General features: G+C 19.1%; 7 protein-coding genes across 7 annotated transcripts; all 7 read right to left on the bottom strand.

Moving 5' to 3' along the window:
• Positions 1 to 235: 235 nt before the first annotated feature.
• ROM4 (rhomboid protease ROM4, putative) lies at positions 236 to 1924 on the bottom strand (the record flags this gene model as incomplete). The annotated part of the gene is made up of 1 exon (XM_028677188.1): positions 236 to 1924. One exon carries the CDS (start codon positions 1922 to 1924, stop codon positions 236 to 238), a length of 1689 nt encoding a protein of 562 aa, XP_028533603.1.
• Positions 1925 to 3356: 1432 nt separating this feature from the next.
• On the bottom strand, positions 3357 to 3934 carry PRELSG_1025500 (conserved Plasmodium protein, unknown function; the record flags this gene model as incomplete). Its single annotated transcript, XM_028677187.1, has 3 exons — positions 3357 to 3457; positions 3648 to 3754; positions 3831 to 3934. The coding sequence occupies 3 exons, from the start codon at positions 3932 to 3934 to the stop codon at positions 3357 to 3359; spliced, it is 312 nt and encodes a 103-aa protein (XP_028533602.1).
• A 1134-nt stretch (positions 3935 to 5068) lies between these two features.
• Positions 5069 to 6304, bottom strand: RPL4 (60S ribosomal protein L4, putative; the record flags this gene model as incomplete). The annotated part of the gene is made up of 1 exon (XM_028677186.1): positions 5069 to 6304. The coding sequence occupies one exon, from the start codon at positions 6302 to 6304 to the stop codon at positions 5069 to 5071; it is 1236 nt and encodes a 411-aa protein (XP_028533601.1).
• A 2273-nt stretch (positions 6305 to 8577) lies between these two features.
• Positions 8578 to 10227, bottom strand: SUB3 (subtilisin-like protease 3, putative; the record flags this gene model as incomplete). Its single annotated transcript, XM_028677185.1, has 1 exon — positions 8578 to 10227. One exon carries the CDS (start codon positions 10225 to 10227, stop codon positions 8578 to 8580), a length of 1650 nt encoding a protein of 549 aa, XP_028533600.1.
• Positions 10228 to 12109: 1882 nt separating this feature from the next.
• PRELSG_1025200 (conserved Plasmodium protein, unknown function) lies at positions 12110 to 15004 on the bottom strand (the record flags this gene model as incomplete). Its single annotated transcript, XM_028677184.1, has 1 exon — positions 12110 to 15004. One exon carries the CDS (start codon positions 15002 to 15004, stop codon positions 12110 to 12112), a length of 2895 nt encoding a protein of 964 aa, XP_028533599.1.
• Positions 15005 to 16878: 1874 nt separating this feature from the next.
• PRELSG_1025100 (conserved Plasmodium protein, unknown function) lies at positions 16879 to 17346 on the bottom strand (the record flags this gene model as incomplete). The annotated part of the gene is made up of 1 exon (XM_028677183.1): positions 16879 to 17346. One exon carries the CDS (start codon positions 17344 to 17346, stop codon positions 16879 to 16881), a length of 468 nt encoding a protein of 155 aa, XP_028533598.1.
• A 1796-nt stretch (positions 17347 to 19142) lies between these two features.
• On the bottom strand, positions 19143 to 20966 carry SUB1 (subtilisin-like protease 1, putative; the record flags this gene model as incomplete). Its single annotated transcript, XM_028677182.1, has 1 exon — positions 19143 to 20966. One exon carries the CDS (start codon positions 20964 to 20966, stop codon positions 19143 to 19145), a length of 1824 nt encoding a protein of 607 aa, XP_028533597.1.
• Between the last annotated feature and the right edge of the window lie 3149 nt (positions 20967 to 24115).

Here is a 24115-nt window from a genome sequence, read left to right as displayed (position 1 = left end):
ATGAAGTAATATAGTTATATAATTACTTTTTCTTCAAATTTATATGTTCATGAACATAATTACATGTTTTTTTACTAAAAAAAAATATTTCATTTAAACTATAATATCTTTATAAAAATTTAAGTATATTCTTAAATTTATCTATTACTTGATACTGAAAAATCTTTTAAATAAATAAATATATATATATTTTCTCCTTTTAAATATTTTTTATATGTTTATTACATAAACATCTTCATGTGCCACAATAAAATTTTGCTGCTTCTTCATCATGAAAACACCAGTAAAAATTTTCTAGATTAACAAATTTAATTTTATTTTTTATTACTTCACAACAATAACATGAATGCATTCCTGAAAATTTAATCTGTCCTAATGGAGAATAAGATTTATATGCTCTTTCACTTAATAAATAAGTAAATAAAATAATCCACATTATTATTAGAGAAGCAGCAGCGGTTATTCGAACTATCCATTCTCTTAATTTCATTTTACAAGGAGGTCTACCTTCTTCATTTAATCTATTTTTCATAACAGCCATTAATAAGTGAAGAGTGTCATCTTTATGAACTTTATTGGCTAGCTGCTTCTTTCTATAATTTTCTCCTTTTATCTTCTTTTCTCTAGCTTTAGCTTTAATTAATTCTTTTGTTTCATTAGAAAGAAACCAAGAAAAAGGAGGAGATGTAAGCATCCTTTCCCCTAAAGTACATTTATCTGCAGCAGAAACAGTAGTGATTGTTGCAAAACCATATAAAATACCTCCTAAACATCCTCCCATATGAGCGTAATTATCTGTATATCCAAACATACCAATAAAAATACCAAAAATAATGACAACGATCATAAAAATTAAAACACAGCATGGTCTTGGGATTGTTTTCCAGTATTCAATACAATATGTAAAAAGAGCTCCTATTAATCCATATAAAGCTCCAGAAGATCCTATTGTAACACCACAAGGATCACAAACGGAAGATAATAAATTTCCTGTAACTCCTGATACAAAAAACAAAAGTAAGGTTCTAAGAAAACCCCAATCAGGTTCAATCATCCATAATATTTGTATTTGGCATATTACATTAAAAAATATATGCATAAAACCTCCATGTAGATACATAGACCAAAATAATCTATATATTTCCCCGTAATTTCTTATCAAATTTGTATTTAATCCACCTAACTGATTATACACACGACTATTTACAGAATCCCAACTAACTTCTCCTTTTGAATCAGAATTTTCCTCTACTTTGTTATTTGGCCAACCATCGTCTTCTGCACCTAAACCAATGAAATGACGATTTGAAGCAAACTCATCTAAATTGTATTCACATGCACCATATCCTAAAGAAACATAAAAAGGCTCTCTATTTTTTGTTACAGTTTCAGTATATATAGGATATAATACCTTTGATATGCATCTCCCATTAAAGGTATTATAATTAAATACCATTTGAGCAAAAAAAACCCAAAATAAAATAGCCGTTGTTGATATACATACTATTAATCTTCCAGTCAACGGATTATTATTTAATCTTGGGTCTTTTACTTTTACTTTTGCATTTTTATTCTTTCTTCTATACTTTCCCAGCATTGGAGAAGAAAAAGGGTTTAAAGGGGAACGTCTTCCAACAGCTCCTGGTGGTAATGTATGTAAACCTTCATCATTTGTTACTAATATTTTGATATCATTTAACTCTTTCTTACGATCTAATGAATCCTCATTTTCTGCTATTTTGGGATTTATAACTTGAGATTTTTTTACTTTATTGACATCATTAGCAGAAGTATTTTTTACCTTTTTTATTTCTTCTTTAGGAGTTGAAATATTACCCCCAACATTTTTTTGTGTTGTTAAATTAGTAGATTTATTTTTTTTATTTTTTTTATCTGTAGGAGTCACTGCTGTTTTATTTTCCATGTGTTAATCAGAAATATACATATATACATATATATATAATAAGTATAAATTATATATAAACATATGAATATGCGAAAGAATCATAAAATTAATAAAAATATTATCAAATGAGAGTTAAAAAAAAGATAATAATATAATTAATTAGAACAAATATTAATTATAATAAAATTCGCAACAATAATATTAACTATCCTAGTATGAAATATCAAAAAAATAAAGAGAATCAAAGGGAAAAAAAAAAGAAAAAAGGAACAAAAAAAGAAAAAAGGAACAAAAAAAAAACTAAAATTAAAAGTAATGAAACAGAAATAAAAAAAAAAACTGTCTTAATTTTTAAATATTTTAAATGATTTTATGCATTTTGCATGTGTTACATGAGAGACTGTTGTATTTTTGTAAGCAAACCTCAAATTAAATATGTATAATTATCTATTTATATTAAATTGTTAATTTATGATACTAGTATATTAATAGAATTTTTTAAAAAAAAGGAAAAAACATAATAAATATCTAGATATATAAATATGTACGTAAAATATATATATATATATATATATATATATATATATATATATATATATATATTTATTCAAAATTAAAAGTTTGTATATATTAATTTATGTAAATAAAATATAATCTAAAAAATGTACACACATTGATTATATAAAAAAAATTTTTTAAATAACATTTTACTTGAGCAGTGATAATATATATTAAAAAAAATGTTTTAAATATATAAAAAAGAAAGAAAAAAAAAAAAAAAACATAGAAATTATACGAAAAACAATAAATAGAATGTAATAATTAATATAAAAATATATTAACCATTTTCTTAAATTTCTACTCTTTAAATGTGCACTGTAAGAATATAAATGGTACAAATAATTGCAACATGATTTTATTATAATAAGTAATAATTAAAATTAAAAAAAGAAAAAGCCTCTTTAATATTAATTTTTAGACAAAATTTTTACTAAAAATTTTTAGGTATAATACATTGTTTTGAGAATTTAAAAAGAAAAAAGTTACTAAAAAATAGTTGCATTTAAAATTTTTTTTTTTTTTTTGTGTATAATTTTTCAAAAACATTCACATAAAAAAAAAGATTTTAATTCAGAAATTCCATGTCTTCATTAAAATGATAGTGTGAATACAATATTTTTTTATTAAGTATTTGAAAAAGAAAAAGAAAAAGAAAACCATAAACATCTTTTTAAATGCAATATTTGATTAAATGTAAATATTTATCAAATAAAAGAAAAATAGTTTAAAAAAACAAATTAATAGAAAAAGTATAAACTCTTTTCATTTTTATGCATTATATATTTTTGATTTTACTTTTTAAAATAATTAAAAATTATAACCTAGTATATATTATTATGATAAAAAAAAAAAATTCTCAGGCAGCTATAAAACGTAAGTATTTTTAAAGTTAAGCTTCTAAAAATTTCTTATCCAAAAAAATTATCCTATCATATAACTGTTGGCTATATTTATATAAGGATAAATTGATTATATGTTTATCTCCATTTTCTGTAAATTAAAAATAAAAACAATTTTAATTAGAACAAAAATAGCACACAAATTTTGTTCATAATAGTATAAATAATAGATACATAATTATTAAAATGAATATTTGATAATTATAAAAAAAAAAAAAATAATAAAGTTACAAAGTTAGTATTGTATTATAAATATAAAAATATAATTCATCCATTTTTACTTGGTGATAAAACAACTTTTTCGTTTTTTTCTTTAGTATTATGAAAGTTACAAACTACATTAAAATTATTATATTTTAGGAATGGCAAAAAAAACTCACAAAAATCTCTAAGAGAAAAATATTTATATTTTAATTCAATAATTCCATATATTTATTTTAGTTACATTTTTTTTTTTCTTTTACTTTACTATACTTTTAGAGGTGGTCGCGTAAAAATCAATTTTTTCTATTGATTTTAGTTCTACCTTAGAACAAAGAATAACCTTATTTATTCTATTAATACTCATTTTTAAAAAAAAAAATTTACAAATTTTTTTTTATTTCTTAAATTCTAATTCATCCATTTAATTTTTTTTTTTTTTTTTTTGTTATTATATCTTATCAAACTTTGTTAAAAAAAAAAAATTTATTATTTTATGGGTTATAATTTTGTTTGCTTTATTTTATAAATCAACAAGGAATATATAGTTATTCCTTTTATTAATTACATAAAAAAGTCAATAATATATTTAACTGTCATTTATTAATAATAATATGCCTGCTTTTTTTAATCATTACGAGGAAATTCAAATATCATAGAAGTACAATATAATAAAAAATTTTATGATATAAAAAAATTATATATCATTATAATTAATACACATATAAATATGCATATTTAGCGCATTAAAAAATAAAAATAAACTTGAAGTATTAGAAGAAAAAAAAAAGTATATCCGATAAAAGTTTTTTTCTTTAATATATTATAAATTTAAATATGAATTGATAATTTTTTTTCTGTATTTCATTAAATTATTATAACATTTTTTTATTTATAGATTTTTTAAAAATATTTTTTATTTTTATAAATATGGGAAACTATTAATACCATACAAAAGTTTATTATGTGGATGATTTTCCTTTTAATGATTCTATTTTTGAACAAAAAAAGAAATAAGAACACCATACTTTCTATAATATAAATTATTTTATTTTAAAACAATATTTTTAGTTTCTTTTAATTATTTCATACATATGAAGATTATTACAAAAAAGAATAAACTTTTTTTTTCTTTTTTTTTTTTTTTTGTAGCATTGACTATATATATATTATTATCAAAATAATATATTTATATTGAATAAAATAAAACCAAATATATTAAAATTGTAAAATATATATTAAAAGTTATAAATTTTATAAGTATATATATATATACATTACAATAATTATTATTTCTATTTACCTTTTCTTTTTTTATTTTTGTTATTAAGATATTTAAAATAATTTTAAAATGAAAAATAAAAATAACATAGATAAAAAAAATAATAATTGTAATACTAGCAAAAAAAAAATTATTTTCATAAAATAATATAAATTATATAATAAAAAATGAAAAAAAATTAAAAAATAAGCATAAAAAGCTCAAATTTTTTTTTTTTATTTATTCATCTGCTGCATTGGTTAATATGGTTTTATTTTCATTCTTTTTAGTTTTTGCTTTTTTTTCTTCATTCTTTTTCTTTCTCTTAACTGATTTTGATATACCTTTATAGTAATCATGATTAATTTTTGTTAGCTCTTTCTTTTCTATTTTTTTCTTGACTCTTTTTTCTTTTTTATTTTTTGATTTTTCATTAATACTCTTTCTCATTCTTTGAATGGCAAGTGATCTTAGTAATTTATAAGCTGGGTTAAGTCTACATCTTACAGCAAAATTAGTTAATGAATTCTTATACTGTAATCTTTTTTTGCATGGTCTTTTTTTAGCCAATAAACTTGATTGAACTTGATCACTATGAATTATTCTATATATATCAGGATTATGCACAATTGACTTAGGTAAAATATAATTTTTTTTAGTAATACCTTTAACATTTGTTTTTCCATATATAACATCTAATTTTTTAAAGGCACTTTCACTCCATATGCACAATCTACCTATTGATCCTCCTGGAGCTAATTTTAATAAATTTAATTTAGTAACTTTGCATAAATCAACACCTGGAATGTTTCTAAAAGCTTTTTTAATACCTTCATCTTTATCATAAATAACGAGAGGACCATTTCTAATTTTATATTTTCTATTTCTCATTTTTCCTTTTCCTGCTCTTATTTTTTTTGATTTAATTAATCTATTAATTTCATCTTTAAATCCAAGGCTTATTAAAAATTTCACAGCGTCTTTTGTTTTTGATATACGTTCTATTTCGTTTTCAATTACCAATGGAACTTCTTTGATGTGTGATATACGATGACCTCTTGCTAAAACTAAAGAAGTAACACCACTAGCAGCAATAGAAGAACAAACAGCATATCTTTTTTCTTTTAAATTAATTTTTCTTCCCCATCTTCTCCATATTTTTGTAGGATTAAACATACCACCACCTCTACACATATTTCCAAAAGCAGCTTGTCCAGCTCTATGGGTACCTCCTCCAGGGACCCTTGGAATTCTTGCAACTGCTCTACCTGTACCCCATGATTCAGCTGATGTTTCATATCCTGCTTCTAATTTAACAGCATATGGATGTCTTCTATTTTTTGACATATTTGTGTATACTCCTTGTATTAAATCGTTTCTTATTGGTGTTTGAAAAACTACAGGTATTTCTACTTCTCCAACCACCTTCTTACCATTCGTACTGTAAACATTTGCAACTGGTCTTATCGTTGACATTTTTAACTGTTTGTATGATTATATATATGAAAAAAGAAAATTTAGAAAACTACAAAAAAAAAAAAAAAAAAAAAATATTTCATATATAATAAATATATAATTATTTATGTTAAAATTAGTATTTCATGAAAAATAAAAAAGAAGCCTTTTTTACTCTTTTTTTTTTTTTTTATAAATAATAATAAATAAAAGAATAAATAAATAACTAGAGTTAACAACTTTTATTTATCTATATTTTTTTTTTCTCCCTTTAAAAAAATGTATATATGTAAATAAATAATTATCTTAAATGAAATGCTTACAAGCTAATATTTGCAATGTTATTTTTTATTCATATATGAAATTACATAATAAATTTGTGTATATAATAAAATAAAATAAATATATTAAAATTTATATACATATATTTATATATTCAATTTATTTTTTTATTCTACGTAAAATTATTGAAATTAAATTATTACTTTATAAAGGTAATTATAAATATGTATTATAATGATATATTCTTTTTTTCTTCTCTTTTATAAAAAAAAATCATTCCTCCCTAAGCCAATTTTTTTTATTATTTTATAAATATTCTATGGATATAATCTTTGAATTAAAAAAATTCTCTTTTTTTATCGTTATTTTTATTTATCATCATTCAACATTTACAAATAGTTAAAAAATTATAATAATTTTTTTTTTTTTAAGGAAATATTTTAACACCTAAACTATTAATTTTTTTTTTTTATAATTATTTTTTTTTTTTTTTTTGTTCAAAAAGGGTGATTAAAAGGGTTTTTTCTATATGCAAAAATTAATGTACCATGAAAATTTTTTTTTTATATATAAATGTTGCATTTTTTTTTTTTTTATTCATTTATAACTTTTTTTTTCATTCTTGTTCATTTTTACAATTTATTATAAATATATAAAAAAAAAAAAAAATTATTTAAAATTTCTATTATATTTGAAAATATATATTATACTTTTTATGATATTTAAGTATACATATATATATATATATATATAATTATAAATAACGACATATATTTTTTATGTAATATATATATATATATATATATATATATTTATAAATAGAAATTTTTCTTAATATATGTAAGATAATAATGCAATTTTTCTGTTTAAAAAAAAAAAATATAATATAATACACATGTAACTTATATAGCATATAACAGCAATGTATTTATACTAGCTTTTTATTTTCTTCTAATGAAATATTTTGAATATAAATAGGAGAATGAAGTGCACTTAAATATATAAAAAATACTAGAATAATAAAAATAAAGCTTTTAAAAATTTTTTTTTAATAATATTCTTATTATGTGCTTCATTTATAGGGAAAAAAAAAAAATCAGTACATGTATATATATATATATATGATAAATTAATAAATAAAAGTATCCTTTTATTTTTGTATGTTATTTTAATTTTTTTTACTTATACTTATGAATAAAACTAAAAATTTAATGAAAAAGACAAACTGTTGTAAAACGTACATTATACTTCAATTAAAAATACAAATAATTAAAATTCATTAAATATAAAAAATTCCTTTAAATTCAAATAGAAATGTCTACCATATAAAAAGTAATAAAAATAAGTGAAATAAAATAAAAGAAAAATATTTTAAAAAGAAAAAAAATATCAATTTCTAAAAAAAAAAAACTAAAGGAATAAAAATTATAATAGTGGCAATTATAAAAATGATAATTAAATTATCAATTTTAAGTTGTAGAGTTAGGAATGCTAACAATATTCAGTTGTAAACAGTATTCCTTAAAATAATAATTATAAAGAAAAAAAAAAGGGAATATATATAATTTTTTTTTATAATAAATATATATATTGTGTCGTATTATTATTTTAATTAAAAATATAAATTTTTCTATTTGTAATATTGTTAATAGAACTATTTTAAGAAAATTAAAACTCTTTTCTAAACAATATAAAAAGAAATTGTCATATGTATAATTAATTTGTAAATGTAACAGTTTAATAAATATAATTTTACATTTTTAATAAGCCCAAAAAAAAAAAAAAAAAATAAGTTTTTCTTTTAATTAAAAAATACTAAAAAAAAAAGAAAATTTTTGTGTTCATTAATATTTAAAAAAAAATATATGTAATCTTTAATTTTAATTATATACACATAATATAGTTCTATTTAAATCTTAATATATAATAATAATATCTTCAAAGTAATTTAAAAAACCCAACAAAAATTTATAATAATTAATGTTTAAAGATTAAAAAATTACATAATATCATTAATTATATTGTAAAGATTCTGCAGTAGACTTAATTAAGTTATATGCATTTATGAAGCCTCCCCATTTAACTTTATTTTTAAGTGATTTCTCATGAGTTATCGAATTTTTAAATTTTTCAATAATTTGGAAGCATGTTAATTCTGAATTTATTGACAGCATTAAAGAAGCAAAACCTGTAATAATAGCAGCAGAAAAAGAAGAACCGCTACTTATTGCATATTTATTATGAGGCAATGTTGATCTTATATTTTTTCCAGGTGCAGCTAAATGAACATAACTTTTACTATAACAAGAATCGGGTGATATAATTAAGTTCCCATTTGGCTGCTGAAGCATATTAGATACACTAATTATATTATTTAATTTTACAGTATAAGCAGATGGATATAATTTCTTAACATCTAAATTGCAATGCTGAAAGGTATTTTTTTTATTATTTCCTGAACAATTTCCAGATGATGTTATAACTAAAATGTTTTTTTCTTGTAATTTCATTAAAGCATTAAATAAAGATGAATGATCAGCTGTACTAGCAAAACTAGCATTAATAATTCTAGCTTTTTTTTTAGCACAGAAATTAAAACATTCTAAGACATCACTTATATAACCAGTATTATTGTCATTTAATGCTTTGCAAATTATTAATTTAGCTTTTTTGCTAATTCCTTTTATACCTTTATCTTTTTGAGAATTACCGGCAATAATCCCAGCTATAAAAGTCCCATGACCATGTCTATCCATTGAATTTTCTCCATTATTGTATAAAGTATCACCTTTTATCTTATTTCTTTTACTTTTTTTTATTTCTATAATATTATCTTTTAAATCATCATGGTTATGATCAATTCCTGTATCAACAATACACACATTTACATCATTTATTTCATATGGCCCTGCTAATTCCATTGCTTCTTTTAATTGAATTATATCATAGCCTTCTAGTATATTAGTCATATTGCATTTTTTATACATTTTATTTAAAAGAAATTTAAAATTTGAATTATTATTTAATTTAAACATATTGCATATACTATCCAAACGGCTGTCATGTGATACATCAATAATTTTTTCTGATGTATTCATGCTTTTTTCTTCATTATTCTTAATTTTATAATCCAATTCAACACTAATTCTTTTGCTCTTTAATAATTGTAAGCACATTTTTAAGTATGTTTCACTTAATCCTTTAAAAAAATCATACAAATAAAAATTTATATCATCTAATCTTTTAACTCTTCCACAGTGTGATAGAATATTCATAAATCTTTTTTTAAAAATTCTCAATCTTAAAAAATTATTATGTTCTTTAAATCTTATAATTAATTTCTTTATTATTATATCATCTATATCATTTTTTTTATATCTATTTTCCTTATTAGACTTATTCTCCTCATATGAAATATTGATTTGTGATTGAGGATTTTTAAATTTTTTTTTTATATGTAACATGTTATTTTTAATTTCATGTAGAAACCTTCCTTTACAATTAGTTTTATTAATATTTAAGCTATTCCACATACATTTTTCCAGATTTATTTTATTCTTTGATACTTTGATATTTTTAAAATATTCTATATTTGTAAAACTTATTTTACAAAAAACAATATAATTAACAAAATAGAAAAATAAATAATGTCTATTTATCATCCTATTGCAAAATATAAAACTATGTATACATAAATATATATATATTTTTTTTTATGCATGTAAACAATACAATACATAAAAATAAAATAAAAAAAAATTATATAAAAATCTTCAATTTTACAATTCAAAAGAAAAATAAGGAAATCAAAAAATTTATTATATTTTAAAATGCACGAATACTTTCTCCATTTGAAAAGGAGAGTTAATTTAGATTTATGCTGCAACTATTTTCTGAAACTCATAAAATTTTTTATATCATTTTAATTGTTATAAACAATTTACTATATAATTATATAATTTCAAAAATGATGTGCACAATGTTAAATATGTTTCATTTTCCATATAAACATTTTATATTGAAATAAAAAAAAAATTAATATTATAGAAATAAAATACTTAATTTTTACACTTATACCATTTATAATCTAAAAAATTTCCTTTTTATATAATAAAAAAATATTAATAACTCCTATGCATCATAATTAAATAGTGTGTATGAATTATTAATCAAAAATAATTGCCACAAAATTTGAAATAACCATTATTTTATTAAAAAATGGGGCGTTTTATTTTGTTCTTTTTAAATTACAAAAGTATATATGCATTTATCTAAAATATTTTAAAATTTTAAATATGTTTAGAAAAATTCAACTATTTCTTGAATTGTTTTACAGGAAATACAATGTAATATAATTTATAGGGTTCAATAAAAAAAAAAAATCTAAAAAATCATGTTCCATACAACAGAAAAAATATTTTTTGAATTAATCTATTTTTTATTTTCTTGTTATTTTATTATTTTATTTTTTTTTTTTTTTTGAATTCTGTTTTATAAAAGACATTGTTAGATAAGCAAAAATAATATATTTTTAAATGAAGAAATAAACTTTTTTTATTATTTACATAGTTCTATTTTTATATAATAGAAGAATGTTGTTTTCAGCATATGAAATCTTTAAATATTATATGTATTTTTAATTTTATCTTAATTCTCATTTATTGGTTCATTATGTATCTATATATAATTTTTTTATATAATGTTAACAAAATAATTTTTTTATTATAAATTTTTATAATTTATGTATTAAGCAATATAATACTTTGGCACACTTTATTAGTATAGAGTATGAATAATTAAAAAAAAAATTAACCTAAAAAATTATAAAATAAATAGTTTACATATATATATTTGTATTCCACTTTTTAAATTAAAATATTTATATTTTTCAAATTATATTTAAAATGTAAAAATGTATTTTTAAATACACTTTTTTTAGGATTTCGTTTCAATTATTATGACAAAATATTGTTTTATATAACAATTTTTAAAGAATTAAAAAAAATTTGTAATTTAAAAAGATATTTATAAAAAGAATAATATGCATTTTTTTAAATACCTAAATGAAAATTAGTAAACATTATAAATAAATAGAGATAAATATGTATATATAATTCATCTAATAAAATAGAAACATATGTGTATATATATATGTATATACACACACAACTAATTTAACAAAAAACTTTTTTATGCATGAATTTGAGGAAAAAAAAAAAATAACCAATTTGAATGAACATTTTTCATTCAATTAAAAATTACTTTTTATAAAGTATTATACGAATATTAATTGCTCTTTTTTTTTAGTTTTTTTTTTTTCTCTAATTGTATTATTCTCCTGAATTTGTCCTTTCACAATTATTTCTTTGTATAAATAATGCCTTGCTAAGAATTTGTAAATTTCTTCTATTTCATAGAATTTTTCTTATTTTCCTACCATAAGTATTTCTTCTTAAATTATTTACTTTCATTTTTTTTTTTATTAAAAATAAAATAATAGATAGCTTTTTCAAAGAATTTTTTATTTTTCATCTAAAAGTTTTTTTATCTTTTATTGTAAATTTTTCTTTGTTTTTTTACAAATGCTTTTTTTTTTATGAGTACTTTCTTTTTTGGTAATCCTCTTGTGTTTTTTATTATCTTTGATGCTGCTTTAGGTTGTCTTTTTCTTTGAGTTTTTAATGAACTTCTTTTCTTTAGTGGTATTCTTCTGGATAATTTTCTTTTTCTTTTCAAATTTTTTAATAATCTTTTTTGTTTTGGTTTACTTTTTTTTGATATAAATTTCCTTTGATTTTTTTTTATCTGTTTTCCTCTTTTTTTCATTATTTTGGATCTTTCTTTATTTCGTTGATTTTTGTCTATTTTTTTTCCTCTTTTTTTCATTATTTTGGATCTTTTTCTATTTCGTTGAGTTTTTTTTGATAAATTTCTTACCCCTGATTTATTTCTTTTTGATAGTGGTTTTTTTCCTCTTTGTTTTCTCTTTTTTAATTTCTTTGAATTTTTTGAATACCTTGAATTACTTTTACGTTCTTTATTTATTAGTTTGTCTCTCTTTATATGTATGTTACTGGGTTCATCAATTTGCATTTCATAGGGTTGTGGCATTGTATAATTTCTTGATTCTTCTAAATATGGTGAATGACTATTTTTCAATGTATATAATTCTTCTGATGAATTATGATTTTGATTTAATAAGGATAATTTGTCATCCCTATAATTATAATTATTTGTATTATTTATATAGTCAATATCTTTATTGAAATCATATGGAGCGCTTCTATTGAATCTTTTCTCATTTTCATAACTGTAATCTTCATCCAATCTATTTATGCCATAATTAGAATTCTTATATTCATTTTCATAATTACTACTATTGCCAAAATTATAATAGTCATCTCCATAAGTTTGATACTTACTATGTTCTTCATGTCTTGGTAGCATTTCATCACTTAATGGTCTCTGCAAAAAACTAACATAAGAAGGGGAACCATATAGATTATCAGAATTGGCAACATTTTCATCATAAGGATATGTTTTGTTTAAGTTATATTTATCTTCTTCAGAGTTGTAAAAATTTTTATTGCCATTAAATATTTCGTTATTATCAAAAGTTATTCCCTCTTGTGAGTCTTTTAAATCTTTTGAAAGGATATTCACTTCATGGTCCATCATTGTCTTTTCAATATCTAGAGAGTTTGTATTTTCTCTTTTTCGTGGAATGTCTCTGTTTATGTTGCCTAATAAGCTCTGAACATCATTATCCCTATTATTCGATAGTAATAGTGAATTATCATGATGATTATTATAATATTGTTTCTCTTTTTCTTTTTTCATATATTGATTTCTTTTAAATTCTATAAAATCATTATTAGTATTTTTTCCAATTTTATCTAAACCCCTTTGGTTATTAGCTTGGTTGTGGAGTGTATTTGAGTGTAGTCCAGTGACGGAAGCATTTTTTGAGTCTATATTACTTAACTTTTGTTGTTCTTCATTATTTAATTCCATATAAAGTAATTTATAAAACTTTTTTCTATCTTTTAATGATCTATCAATTACTCTGAATACGTCAATATAACCTCCCCATTCTGATAACTTTTTTAGCTCTTTTTCAACGACTACTGATTTTTTTAAAATTTTTCTTATTTTACTTAAAGATAATTTGGGATTTATATTTAGAATAACTATTAATGTATTTACAAAAGATGCAGAAGCGTAATTAGGAGAATATTCTATATCAGAATCTTTTTTTTCAGATAAATAAGTTCTATATGTAAAATTAAATAGAGTCGTATTATCCCTATTTAATATTTCTTTATCGTCTTTATTTAATAATTTTATATTTATTTTATCACTATGAGATAGATGCGAATATTCTAAAGCTCCAATAGAAAAAACATTTTCATAATTTTCAGAAAAAGATGATGGATAAAATTTCGCTTTTCTATATTCATCATCATCGTTTTTCCTTTCTTTGTTTGCATTATATATATGTTGTGAAGGGGATACTATTATTATTTGAGATTTCTTTAAGTCATCCATAACCCTAATTAATTTTTCATTCTTTTCATAAATATTATAACTTACATGAATTATTTTTACATTTTTCATTTTACAGTATTCTAAACATTTAATTAATGGGGTTAAATGGGAACTTGCCTTATTTCCAAATGCTTTACATATTACTAACCTGGTACTTTTCTTAAATACCTTTTTTTCTTTTAATAAATCACTTTGAATTATTGTATTAGCGACAAACGTTCCATGGTTATTGATATCTTCTAAATTTGAAGATTCACAATATGAATAATTATGTTCATTACAATTTTCCGTATTAATACCATATTGATCATCTTTCTGAGTTTTAAAATTAGATGAATAATACTCATAATTTTTATTTTCGTTTTCAGAATTTAAAAAATGTTTGATTAAATTGTCTTTAGTATCAATACCTGTGTCAATTAAGCAGATTGGTGTTCTTTCAATTGCTGCATTGTTTTCCATAATATACTTCAAATTTTCATTGAATTTCTTATATTTTACAGAATTTATACAATCATATTTATCAAATGATTCTCCCCCAAAAATTTTTTTTATCTTTATATAAATATTTTTTAAAAAATTTCTACTTTCATCTTCGCATTTTTTTATATAGTCCTCATTTTTTCTATTTTGGTTATTTATTTTCTTTATTTCTTTATCATTATTATTTTTCAACTTAAGTTCAACGAATGTCGGGATATTAACATTTCTACTATCATAAATATCTAACTTTTCTGAAAAAATTCTTCTTAAATTCTCAAACAAAAGTCTTTGCTTTTCATTTTTTTGAGGAAATTTGTCTGAAAAGTGAAAATCTTTGAATGTAAATAAAACAAGAAAAAGAATTGTTATTACAACCAAAGAACTAAAATTTTTATTAAAAAAAAACATTTTTAAAAATAATATATTTTATATTTTATTTTAAAATATTGATATATAATAAAAAAAAATTCTCTAGTAAATGTAGACAAAAGAATAAAAGATGTATTTATTTTTAAAAGACAAGGAAGAAAACGGTTAAAATTTAGAATTTTTTTTATGAATATTTTTAATAATAAAAAAAAATTGAAAAAAAGTTAAATAAAATTTTGATATTCTTAATATTTGGTGGCATGATATATAAAAAATAAAAGAGATATAAAGTAAGTTTTTTATTACAATATTAACCCAATGAAGTTTTAGCTAGATTTTTTTTTTTTTTTTCTTTTTTGTAACATGTTTTTATATATAAATAGCTAAAAAATAAGAGTAAGCTAATGCAAAATTATCGTAAAATATTCGGTATTTTAAATATTGTACAATTATATATATATATATATTTTTTTCTCTAGAATTTAGTTTTTTCAGTTTTATACAACAGTATAATATAGATCAAAAAAAAAAAAAAACAGTTAAAAAAAAAACTAAATATAATAAAGTTTATTATTAAAAAATTTTAAATTATATTTCATTAAGTATATATTATATATATATATTTAATAAAAATAGCATTAATGAAAGAAGAAATAAGAATTAGAGATAATAATTTCCTTTGATTAATATATACTTTCTTAATTATCAATTGGGAAAATAATTTACACTTTTTAAAATGGGGAATATATTTTAAAAAATAACTAATTTTATTTTTAATTAAATGTGAATTTTTATTTATTTTATTTTATTTTTTTTTTTTTTCGATATTCACTAAAAGGACTGAATACAACTAAATTTTTAGGCTCACTCTATAATATATGTTTCGGATTTTTTTTCTCTTAATATAAAATAAAAAAAATAAAGTATCTAAAATAACAAATTATGCAATTAATTATTCCATATAAGCATTCTTTAATTTTGCCATATTTTTTTAATAATTTTTGCTTATATTACTCATTAACTTATATATATATATATTTTTTTTTTTTTTGAAATACCAAAAATTATATATATTTATATTCAGAATGCTTGTGAACGGTGTCTTAGATAAAAAATAAATATTAAAGTTCACATTATATAATTATCATTATTTCTTCTAAATTTTTTTTTATTTTTATATCAATATTATATTTTCAAAAAGCATATTAATATGAAAAAAAAGAAAAACTTTAAATAAAAAATATTTCATTATGTAAAAGTTTTCAATATTATTTTAATTTGTGTAAAATTTTAAATATGTAATATTTTATGAATTTATATTAAGAGACAGCTATTAAGTAATATATATATATATATATATCTTTTAAAAATTCTATATATAAATACTTATAATTTTTGTTTTCTTTTTAAAAAGTTTTTAAGACTATCTCTTTATATAGACGTATCTTCCATTTTAAAGTAAAACAAATACCAATTGCATATTATTAAAAATAAAAAAAAATAAAAAAGAACTTCAAGAACTTGAGAAATGTAATTAAAAAAAAAAATTATATGATAAAATTTATAGATTAGTCCACGTGAAATCTTTAGTCATAAATATTATTTTATTAATGGATTTATGCTATATTTAATATAAGATATTTTCATTCTAAAAAATGCAGTAATAAATAAAAACTTAAAGTATTTTTAATTTCTATATAAAATATTTTTATTGTGAGTAATATGTAGTATTCCCTAAAAAAAATTTTCAGTATGAAATATAGATTATTTTTCATATAAAATTACCTTATATCTTCCTGTTTTCTTTTTATTTGCTTATTTATTTATTTTTTTTTTTCTGATAAAATTTATTTAAATGTAATTTATCTCTTATCTTATATATATAATATTTTTTCTTTTACTCTTTAAAATTATTAATCTACAAACTCTACAGAATCCTGATTAAATTCAATGCACACATCTTTACTTATAAGCAACTGTAAAAAATTTTTTAAATTTACTGTTTGAACATTTTCATGAAGAGTAAATATAATTGTTTCGATATACTTTAAGTAAACATAATTCCCGCATGCCCCTATAATTTTTGATAATTTTTCATCTTCAGATAAATCATCAAAAAGTTTTTTTATATTATATAATTTTGAAGTCATCAATAAACTTTTTGAAGGCAACTCTTTATATCCTATTTCATTTTTAACTATCTTTAATATCAATTGATTGATACATGTTTTATTATCTCTTTTATTTTTCCATTTATTTTCTTCAATCATAATTTTATTGAGTGCATATTTTATTGAAGTCAGATTTGTTCCAGAAAAATTGTTTATAAAAAAAAAGAAATATACAGTAAAGATAGGTAAGTTACGTAAAATGAAGTTCATACTAATAAATAAAAATTAAAAATTTTATTTTATATATTAATTTTTTCTATAAAATTATTTTAAATCATTATTTTAATGTGTATCAATAATTTTTTCTAAAAAATGACATGTACTTCATATAAAAGGCTTTTTTTTTTTTTTTTTTATGTATATAAAATTTTATTATCAAAACATGGAATATTATTCAAAATGTAAATTTTTATATTGAAAAAATAGTTTATCAATAAAAAAAATATCCTCTTTATTTAAAAGTACACTTTTTTTAATGAATTAATAAATGTAGATAATCTTTATTGGATAATAAAATAGTTTAACTCTTTATTTTACACACAAAATTTCGGAAATTTTCAAAATAATTTAGATAAAGGTTTCATCTTGACGATAGTACACTTTTTTTACCATGTTTTCTTTTTTACATAAATGTACGTAAATATACATTTCAATGTCAGATGATTGAAGTGAAAAACTCTATTATAATTCATAGAAAAATAAAAATATATAATGATTGTAAAATCGGTGAATATTTATAATATTGAGCATTAAAAGAGAAATTAAATATAAGATATATATTTTAAAATTTAAGAAAGTGTTAAAAAAAAAAAGAAAAATTTTCAAAGAATATATCTATAACTTTTTTTTGTAAAATCTTGTTCTTTTATGATATTCTATCTTCGCTTTTTTTCTTTTTTTATATAAAAAAAAAATGTCTCTGGAATTAGAATAATTAAAAATAAAGATTAAAAAAAAAAAAAAATTTTTTTTTTGTTTTCCAACATCTCATGATGTGTGAAAGTAGTATATTAAAAAAAAAAATACATTTTTAATATAAGAATATAAAATATTTAAAAAAAAAAAAAGAAAACTAATAGTATAATAGCAATATTTAATTTATTTCTCAATTGGCATATAATGTTTTAATTAAATTTTATAATTTAAAGAATTCTTTTGTATTTATTCATTTTTAAATATTTTATGCATATATTTAATTATGTTATCTTTCATTAATATTATTACTATAACAAAAAACTAAATATTTAGAGTTATTGAATTATGTATGGAAAATTACGAATGAAATAGGAAATAATGTTAAAAATGAAATGCTTATATTTTTCATTTATGTAAAAGAAAAAAGGAAATAATAAAATGTAATTTTTTTCTTAGAAGTAAAATAATTTAAAATTTACAAATATTAATTATAGCGGATTAATAACAATATTGCAAAAGAAATGACGACATTCATATGTCTGCTTTTAAAGGTAGAAATAAAAAGCTTCTTAAAAAAAAAAATTTTTTTTTTCATGAAAATAATTCATTTTATAAAATATATTTGAAAGTATAAAATAACTTAATGCCTTAAAAAAAAAAAAACATTAAAAGATATATTAATTGAATTATCATAATAATGAATAATATTAGGTTAAGGAACATTTCTGAAAAATATATGTATGAAAATGTTATAAACATTTTATAAAAAATAATATATATTAAAATAAAATTGTTTAAAACGAAAAAAAAAAATACAAAAATACCTTTGTACTTATATAATTATATATAAAATTATATAAAAGTATATATTTCTCAAATATATATAAAAAAAAAAAGTCCGAAATATCATCATTATATTAAAAAAAATTAATTATTCTTTTTTTTTTTTATTTTGTATGATATATGAACAATGAAGTATTAAATATATCTTTCGGTATTTATTTTTTATAGGTGCCTATCACCATATATGACATATCTTCTTAATTTCCTTGTTTTACATTTTAATAATTTTTATTTTATATTTTTTTTTATTATTCTTTTCTTTTTTTTTTCTTCCATCTAAATGATAATTGAGAATTTACATAAGGTATTCTACTTTTTATAGCTAAATTTACTGCATTATAAATGTCAATATATCCTGCCCAGTTCACTTTGCCTTCCAACGAAGAAAGTTTAGTTATTGATTTTTTCAGTATTTGTATAATTTGTTTATAAGTTAAATTAGGATTAATTGAATAAATTAGTGAAGCAATAGCAGTCACATGAGGAGCAGCCATTGATGTTCCATTAAGTTTTCTATAAGTATTAGAAGGTGTAGTAGAATAAATGTTAGTACCTGGCGCTGCTACTTGGCAATAGATATTACTATAAAAAGAATTTATTGATAAAGAATAATTATTATGTAAACTCTTTTTTAAGTTAGCTACAGATACTACATTATCATACATCACTGATAATACTGGTGGATATTTTTTATTTATACTTAAATCACACTTAGTTATATCTGGTTCAGTATTTCTAGCATGATTGCAATTACTAGCAGATACAACAAATAAAATTCCTCTTTCTTTGAGTCGTTGAACAGAAGAATTAAATATATTACTATAATCATCGAAAGAAAAACTTCCATTTATAATATTTGCTTTTCTTCCAATACAATAGTCAATACATTTCAACATATCACCCAATCTTCCCAATTTATTCTTATCTAAAGCCTTACATATTATTATTTTAGAGTTCATATCAATTCCTACTACACCTATCTTATTATTACCAATTGCTGATATAATACCAGCTACATGAGTTCCATGATAATTATCGTCCATTGGATCACCACTGTTATTTAAAAAATTAGCTCCATATATATCATCAATAATTCCATTATCATCATCATCTACTCCATCTTTACCGTTTAATTCTTTTAAATTTAAATCAATATTTTTTTTTAAATCTGGATGTTTATAATCTACACCACTGTCTACTACACATATTCTTGTTCTAGTTAATCGATTATTCTGAAGCAATTCTTGTGCTTCATCCAATCGAGATAAATCTAATCCCCATTGTAGATTTCTATATTCATCGTTAAAGCGATATACCCTATTTCCATTTTCTATTTCATTTTTTTTTATATTGAATGATTCAAGTGTTTTAGCAAAATCATCTCTTTCTCCTTCTACTTCTAAAAATGTTTCAAAATCTTTCAAATTTATATTTTCTTCTCCTCTTTTTATTGCTTCTTTAAAAGAAGTTAAATCAAAGCTATCAGCACCAACTAATTTGTCCGATTCAACTAGAGCCCCTTTTTTTTCTAATGTAGTTATATAAGCTTCTAATTCTTTATCCGTTGTATCATCATTTAAATCAATTATTGCAGATTTCAAAGACGGCAAATTGGAGAGTTTACCTTTGCTCTCTATAAGGGATATAACGTCTTCTTGTAAAAGGGATTCTTCAAAAAAAGATGGAGTCGTAGAATGATTTTCACTAACTATTAAACGCAATACTTTTTTTTGTTTATCTACTTCTTTCTCAGATATATTATTTTTTTTTAATTCATTATTTTTTTGTACTTCAAAACCGTCCAATTTCAATTTTTCTATTTCTTGTTTAGGTGCATCTATATCTGGGTTATATGAATTTTCATCTGCATTTATATCAGAAACACCAATGTTATTTTTTTCTAAAATATCTTCCACTTTTTGTAAAAAACGTAATTCACTTATAATTTTCTTTGCATCATCTTGTTCTTTATTTTCTATATTTGCAAATACTCTATTTATTTTTATTGTAAATAAAAGTAAATATAGCATACATAGATAAAAAAGGTATAACTTTATATTTTGAGAACACATTTTAATCTAGTATTTTATTTTAAATAAAAATGAAAAAAAATTATAAAATGTTCTATATGAATGTTACATTTATATAATTAAATAATTATCAAGTTCTATAAATACAAAAATTATGTATTATGATCAATTCTTTTAAAATAAACAAAAAAAAACTAATGTATTATACATGTCTTCTCCTTTTAAAATAAGGAAACAATTATTTTATTGGAGCACTTTATTTATAGAATGTTTTTATGATATGTATTTAAAAAAAATATTACTAAAAAAAATTATGTATCTATTAAATATTAATAAAATTATTAAGTCCAATAAATATTAAAAGACATTATTATATTAAATGAAATTTTCTATAAAATTACAGAAAAAAAAAAAAAAAAACAAAAATTAAATTAAAAATGAGTACTAAAAAATATTTATAGTATTCATTCGTTTTTAATTTATATGATTAAAAAAAAAAATTAACATACATAAGTTATTTAGCATTGTCCTAATAAGTAATAATTATAATTTACGTATACACATATATATTTTTTTTCTTCTATGTATTCTCAAAAGAAAATAAATATTAATGTATATAAATATATAAATTAAAACTTTCTTAGTATTAAAAAGCTAAATAAAATTATTAAAAAATAAATAGTGTTGTCCAAAAAAATTATATGAAGTTGCATGAAGCAAAGTTTCATAAATATATATATGTAAAAAATAAAGTTACCAAAAAGTTCATTATTTTTTAAAATTTTTTATTAAATAAATAAATAAATATCCTTTACACAAGAAAATAAGACTATTAAAAATTAATTTCTAAGAAATAAAAAAAAAAATGGTAAACAATGAAAAATGTATATGATTAGATTTTATTTCATTTTTCTAGTGTAATATGTACGTCTAGCATTGATTAATATATAAACAAATATATATTTATTAAAAGAAATTGAACTTTTTCTTTTTACATATACTAAATTCAAAAAAAATATATATGTCATTATTTTTTATGTAATAAAATATACGAAGTATAGCTATGAATAGTTATTAATTTTATGTATAATTTATTTTCTATAAAAATATAAATAAAAGAAAAATTTCCATAATTCATCTTTTTTGTTTATTTTAATAACATTTTTTATAAAATAATTACATTTAAATAAATGTGCTTTATTTTTTATTAATATCGTAGCGTGTTAAATTTACAAAAAAAAAACGCTCAGGACATTGAAAATAAAACCAGGTATTAACCTTATCACACATTTTTATTAATTATAATACGTTTCACTTTTTTATTTTTAATGGAAATTTTATAATTAATTAATTTTAGTACTAATGCTTTTTTTTTTTAACTCTTAAAATTTTCCCTTTTATTTTCTTTGTTTTTTCTTTTTTTTTTTTTAGATGTTTAATTTCTTTTACACACTGAAATATATTTACAAGTGGAACTTTTTCAGAGAAAAAACATATATATTATTCTTTAATTACTGTAAATAGTATTTACATAAAAATTTTAAAATAAAAATAAATGTCCTTACAACTTACATGTTTTACTTTTTTTTTTTTTATTTATCTAGAAAATTATGTAAATTTATACCATTGTGTGGAAATTATATAGCTAGTAAATTTTTAGAAAAGGATATCAATAATTATAAGAAGAGAAAAACTAAGTTATAAATATATATACTTTTTTTTTTTATTAAAAAGTAATATATAATTTATTACTTTATTTTTAATTGTAGACCAATTTATATATTACTTTTTCTCAAATATATATAAAAGAACAAGATTCGTATTATACTTTTTTTATTTTTGCATGCATAGATACTCATTAGTGTTACATTATTTATAAAGCTTCATTTATAAATATACTAATATTTTAAATTAAAATAAAAAATACAATAACTTTCACAATATGAATAATGATTAATTTAATTATTTTTAATTCATATAATAAAAAAAAAAAATATATAAAATATATTATTTGATAATTTTTACATTTCTTCTATTTTTTTTTTTTATTTTGCTCTTTCATTAAAATTTGAAAAAAAAAGTCTATAACTTAAAAATTCAAATTAAAAAAAAAATTTTCTTATAGAATTACTTTAATTATGCTATGTTAGAAATAACAATAAAAGTTTAAACTATTTTATATTTTAATATATTATATAAGAATTTATGTTATGCATTAAAAATTAGGATATATGAGGAAAAAAGGTAACTTTATTGGAACAAAAATATGAATATTGTACTCTGAAAAGAATAAAAAAAAATATGAAACACTTACAATAATAAATATTTAATTTATTAATTGAAATTTAACAAGAAAAAAAAAAAAGATAAATAAAAAATGACCAATTATATTTCTTTTTTAATTTTGTTAAATTAATATGTAAATGTATAAAATTATTTAATAATTTCGTATATTAATAATTCCTAAGCATTTATTTAATAAAGATTAAAAAAAAAAAATTAAGAAGTTCGTAGAGTAATCAGTATACTTTTTTTTGTGTATAACTTATGCTAGGTAAAGAAGTTTATTTTCTATACTTTCCGTAAGGATATATAAAAATATTTTTAAATTATGCATTGTAATAAAAGAAAAAACAAATAAGATAAACTCATAAAAAGTAGCATGTGAAAATATTACTTTAAAAACATATTTAACCGTTGCAAGATTTTTATATTAACCATATTGAAAATAAGAAATATTCATAAATATTAAAAATTATTAGAGTATTGCTAACTTCTATTTTACTTTTATTTTTTAAGAGGCATCTCTTCCCTTACATATAAAAATTTAATATAAAATAAATATAAAGAAAAAAGTTTATTGTTATTGTAGACGTCAAAAATAAAAATCTTATACTATTAAAAATAAAAAAAAAGAAAAGTTATATAATTAAATTACTAAATCATAAATCTAAAGAAACATTTAAATTTATATAGTGTTAAGAAAAAAAAATGAAGAAAATTGAAACATATAAAATGCACTTAAAAAATTAATATTAAGAAAAATCACATTAATTGGATAAAAATACAATTAAAATTATATAAATTTACATAAATTTATATAAGGGAAAAATAAAAAAAATATTTTGACTACACAAAAGTCTCATTTTTTTTATTTATAAAAAAAGAAAAAAGAATTATTGACTTAAAAC

Source organism: Plasmodium relictum, assembly GCF_900005765.1.
Source record: "Plasmodium relictum strain SGS1 genome assembly, chromosome: 10".
NCBI classification, from domain to species: domain Eukaryota; phylum Apicomplexa; class Aconoidasida; order Haemosporida; family Plasmodiidae; genus Plasmodium; species Plasmodium relictum.
This window is presented reverse-complemented; position numbering and strand designations above follow the sequence as displayed.